The sequence below is a fragment of the Daktulosphaira vitifoliae genome, unplaced genomic scaffold (genome assembly GCF_025091365.1).
Source record: "Daktulosphaira vitifoliae isolate Bord-2020 unplaced genomic scaffold, ASM2509136v1 Scaffold_2, whole genome shotgun sequence".
Classification (NCBI taxonomy): domain Eukaryota; kingdom Metazoa; phylum Arthropoda; class Insecta; order Hemiptera; family Phylloxeridae; genus Daktulosphaira; species Daktulosphaira vitifoliae.
Genome location: NW_026099573.1, coordinates 9,468,998 through 9,474,402, shown reverse-complemented (window position 1 = coordinate 9,474,402; position 5,405 = coordinate 9,468,998). Strand labels below are relative to the sequence as shown.

General features: G+C 41.3%; 1 protein-coding gene across 1 annotated transcript; it reads right to left on the bottom strand.

The window, feature by feature from the left end:
- Nucleotides 1-1,972: 1,972 nt before the first annotated feature.
- On the bottom strand, nt 1,973-5,129 carry LOC126897400 (uncharacterized). Its single transcript, XM_050670959.1, has 4 exons — nt 4,935-5,129; nt 4,185-4,244; nt 2,837-3,001; nt 1,973-2,488 (listed from the first exon to the last, which is right to left on the bottom strand). The coding sequence occupies exons 1-4, from the start codon at nt 5,107-5,109 to the stop codon at nt 2,130-2,132; spliced, it is 759 nt and encodes a 252-aa protein (XP_050526916.1). The 5' UTR covers nt 5,110-5,129; the 3' UTR covers nt 1,973-2,129.
- Nucleotides 5,130-5,405: the final 276 nt, after the last annotated feature.

Below are 5,405 nucleotides of genomic sequence, written 5' to 3'. Positions count from 1 at the left end.
TGTATACGCATTAAAAGTATATGAATATACATCTCCTTTTTATTTTTATAATATCTCCGTAAAAATTACAATATTATATTATTGAATACCACTTTCATACTCAATTTAATTACTGTAATTATTATGTATTCATATATTATAATTATAAATCGGTGTAAAATTAAGGGAATAAGTGTTATTGTTGTTTTTGAAATACTCTACCAATTTCATTTTTTTCTATTTATTAATATCTATTTCAAACTTGCAAGTTGAGTTAAAAGTTATGGTAATAAATTCATATTTTTTTTTTTTAAACTTTCACTTTAAAGGACAAAAAGAAGTTGGTTCAAAATGATTACTTTTAATATATTAAAAATCGATAATAATTTGAAAATAATTAATTATAAAAATTATATAATAGATAATTAAACGAATTACTAATCTGGATATAATTATGGAAATAGGAGTTGATGTTGGGTTGGGTTGGTTACATTTTTAACTTTATAATGCTACAACTCATTGAAAAATGTATGAATCAACACAATTTTTTTATGAGAAATAATATTTTTTAATAATCCCTTTTTCATTCGACATTCTTTATCTTAATCAGGGTATTAATAAGGAACTAGCAGATCATGCAGCTTTTGTAATTATCCACCAATTTCTTAGAATTAAACACTATCTACTGATTTGCATCGAAGCGTTTCTTATGATAGTGATTTTAATCACTGTCAGATTAAATCTATACTGGACCCAACTATGCAACGTCCCCACTATGCCACGACTCCACTGTGCTGGGTTTTTTATTATAAGGGGATTACACTGATTTTCAAAATATTATATCAATCTAATTGACATAATGTAAAAAGTTAAACATACTTAAATTTTTTTGTTTCTTTGAAGTCGAGAAAACTAACTTTAAAATTTGAACTAACTAAATTTCCATTTTTATTAAGTGATGAATGAGACGTACAGTTTCTGAAACGGTAACACTTGAGTCTTTCACGCCTCTGGCACTGAACGATATAAACGATTAATTAGCCGACCGCGAGTAATGGCGGCGATTAAGGCGGTGGCGGCGGCGAAGAAGAAGAAGATGTTAGAAATAATTAAAACCCACTTTATATGGCGGAAATTTATTTATTTATATGGGCGGCGGCGGTTGGGTTACACGCGCGTTGAGCTTTTACCGACCGGACGACCGGCGGCAGGCGATTTACCGCGTCGATTCGTGAAAACACACAATGAAATAATAACTCGGCGCCACAAATATCTACAACATTACTCGGCGGTGTTTCCCGTATGGATTTCAACGTTTATTTTCACACGGAACGTACACAATATGCGTTTATGACATATTTCGATTATACCGCCGTGTTTATGACGACGTTTAGGTCGGAAATAATTAAAACGAGCTTATTATATCGGCAGCAATTTATTTATTTTTTCAGGGGCCGCCGCCGGTATCGTCTTACCACCGGTATTTCCTAAAAATTGTTTTCGTCGACTCGGAAGAAATAAAAAGTTTCGTACGTCCAACGGGCGCGTGCCGTCACGAGCGGCAGTGCGTCCAAATCGAAACAAATACCATCACACACGCAGTAGTTTTCTGTCATCGGACGGCGGCGGCGGTGGTGATTTTCAACCCGGTAAACCTTATGCTCGTACCGCCGGCGTCACTCGTGTGCGCTCGTCATCGTATTGTCTCCAATGCAAAATAAAACGTCGTCGTGAATTTCTGTTTAGACCGTAGCCGCTCGACACACGTATCGACGAGTTTCGCCGAATCGTCGACCGTATCCGACGAACGCCAACTGTACGTTGCCACCGCACGATCTGGAGCGCATCGCGCGCGCCGTGCAAATCGTCGTAGCCACTACGACGAATAGCCCCGTTCTATTCGATTCAAGTACGGAAATAATTCGATTTTAATTTGAAAACTCAAATATCCACGTTGTAACAACGTAATGTATTATATTGTACAATGGACAAATCCAAATTTATTATAAAGTATTACATGAAATATATATCCAGTGATGATTGTGTACATATTAAATAATAATTAATATTAATAATATTAAATAGTAATAATAATATTAAATAGTAATAATAATATTAAATAGCGTCACCCCACACACCACACCACGATCTCAGTCGCCCTTGTACACGGTGCTTCGCAGCACACATTCCCGGCGCGGGTCCAGTCCGGTCCTCTGGTAGTACGGCAGCAGCGCGGTCCGTTCGGCGTTGTCGAGCAGCGCCTCGGTGTACTTGCGCCGGGCGGCCACGTCCTCTGCGAACCCGTAACCGTCGGGGTCGGCTCGGACGCCGTCCAGCAGCTTCCGCTTGGCCGAATACGAGCCGCCGATACGTCTGACGTCGTTGAGCAGCTGCTGGTCGGGCGCGTGCCACGGCAGCAGCAGATGGTAGCGGGCGATCGTCTGCTCGCGGGTGACCGAGCCGTCCAGGACGGCCCGCTTGAAATCGGCCAGGTCCGCTTCGTACGCGTCTGAAACATTGAAAAAAAAAAATCAAACACTCCAATGAAAAAACGATTGTCAGAAAAGTACTATGTCGTACTACGCAATACTTATAATAGTGTAATACTATACTATAATAATAATAGTACTGTACTATACTATACCACACACTAATAGCAGTATAGTATTTTTGTTATATTAGTATAGAACTATACTATACTAATATAACAAAAGGATGCGCGTCTGTTGTTTATGAAAATCGATCCGTTTGGATTTATCATTATCGTGATTATCATTATTATTAATTATTTAATATTCTCATTAATAATTATCTATTATCAATTATCAATTTATTACTCGTCATTATTCTCGTTTACCTGTTCCCTTCACGCCGTTAATGGGACGTCTGCAAATCGGACACGCTTTATTACTCGAACTCAAAATCTTAGTCGTGCACACAATGCAAACGCCGTGCTCGCAATCTCGGATCGTGCAACATTGAGGCACCGAACCCAAGCAGACGGGGCACTCCACGTCGTCTCCTGCAAATACGCGTCCGGGTGAAACACATTTCGCTAATAGGCTGTACATACATATATATATATATATATATATATATACACACACACAGTCTATATAGGATTTATGTATATGTATGTATATAAGCAGTCTATATAGACTTTTTGTATATGTATGTACATAGTCTATTGTTAGGGGCTTGTTTAATAGTTGAGGATCTCGGTGAAAACCAACAATCGGAAGCTACCCGACACGTCTGCCCAAATATCGTCCCCGTCTTCTCCTCGAACGAGTTTTAATTACCCGAAGGATACTCGTGTATCGTGTAATATAGACAATATATATAGGCAATCGTGTACCGAGGATAGAATATTAAATATAAAACTACACTATTGTTTTATGTCGACGTACAAAGTAAAGTTATTGTTTAGACGTTCGGTAAATACGAGTCGCGTGTAACGTACAATACGTCTGACCCGACGACCCGGTGCGGGCGGTGTATCCGAGCGAGACGGTGTCGGATGCCCACGATGACTATTGGCGACGGAGGGGTCGTCGAATAAAACCGGTCGAGTTTAGCTAAACTTTGAGTCTAGCTCGACTTTTAACAAACTCTATACGAATAAGAGGAATGCGATGGCGTATTGAAAACTACGTCTACGGAGACGGCCGCTCGAACGCGACTGCCCTTTGTCGGTTGGGCGTCGGTAGCTCCGGGCTGAAGGTGAGTAGAATCCGGCATGTCTCTCTCTACGCTAATCGATACGTATTACTAATGAAATGAATCGACTATAAAACGCGTGTAATATAAGCGGCGAGAACGAGGTAATAAATGTTCTTACACCGTATAGACTGTATATATATAAGGGTGGTGGTCCTCTGTCATAGGTGAAGCAAAGAAATTTTCATTGTTCAGTTGCAGGACCCCCTAAATTTTTTTATTACTATAAGCAAAACTTCATCAAAATGTTTTACTTATAGTAATAAAAAAATGTAGGGGGTCATGCAAATAAAATTTTTAACTTCGAATTTGAGGACCACCCTAATACATATTGACTGTGTATGTATACTTTTCGACCGTTCGTAAAACAAAACGGTAAAATAATATTGGAATAATCGTCGCCAGGAGTAATGGTAAAATTTATTATTTTACCATTACCGGCGACGTACGCCGGTAATTTAAAAATTAAAAGTTTAAAAATTAACCTTTGGACAACGTGACTAGGAAAGCCCACAAAACGATCGCACTGGCCCTGAACATTTTATCTGAAAAAGCGTATATTATTATTATTAATTATTATTGTCAATTATTATTATAATTAATTATTATTGTTATTATTGTAATAAAAACGGTAATAATTTCCAACGCGATTATTGAATTTTTTCCAGCGATCGGGTAAATTTTATCGATAAATTCCAACGGGTTAGATTCCGAGAAAAATACGACGACGACGACGTTCGGTACGTTTTATTACGGTAAATTCGACGACGTCGTTGCGTCCGACACGACGACGCGTCGTTTGTAAACAAACGAGTCGCGGCGATTCGTGTCGATTGTCGACGACGCGCGATTTCGTGTCGATTGACGTGTACAACGTGTCGTCGTCGTTAGGGTGCGCGACGTACGCGTACGCGTTGTAGATCGCGGCCAACAGACGCCGTGAATGAACGTTATGAATAAACGCCCTGTGAATAAACGCGCGGGGAACAGGCGCTGTGCATAAACGCTCGGTGAACAGGCGCTGTGCATAAACGCGCGGTGAACAGGCGCTGTGAATAAACGCGCGGTGAACAGGCTCTGTGCATAAACGCTCGGTGAACAGGCGCTGTGCATAAACGCGCGGTGAACAGGCGCTGTGAAGACGCGGGTTGTTTTACCCGCAACGCCGGTGTCGCGATCAACGGGGCGGTCACCCCCGACGATATTCGCCTCAGTCGTCCGCGCAATCCACTCACCCGTAGGAGGAGCCGTGCGTTTATTAATTTTTTGTAACGCCGACCGATGGTCTTGCGAAAACACCGTCTTGTTCCCTCGTCGTCGCTGCCGCCGCCGATTTAACTGATGGCGTCGACGCGTCGACGCGCATCTATAACTAATGTCACGCCGTCGCCATTTTCCAACGGTTTTCATTCGATACGGCAGGAGTGTGGTTATCGTGTTTGTCTCGTATACTACACTACTACCACCACCACCACCATCACCTCCACTACTACTACTACCACCACCTCCTCCACTACTACTACTACTACTATTCTTTTTCTGGTGGGCGTACCGCGGGGAAACACGAGTCGCGCGCGCGACACGGTACAAACGTCACGACCGTCCGTCGTTTGCCGACGCCGACGACGACCAATACCTGTATGCCGTTTGGAGGGTGACGCGGAAGAAAATTCGTCGTGGCGACGTGTCGGTTTTTTTTTTTGTTT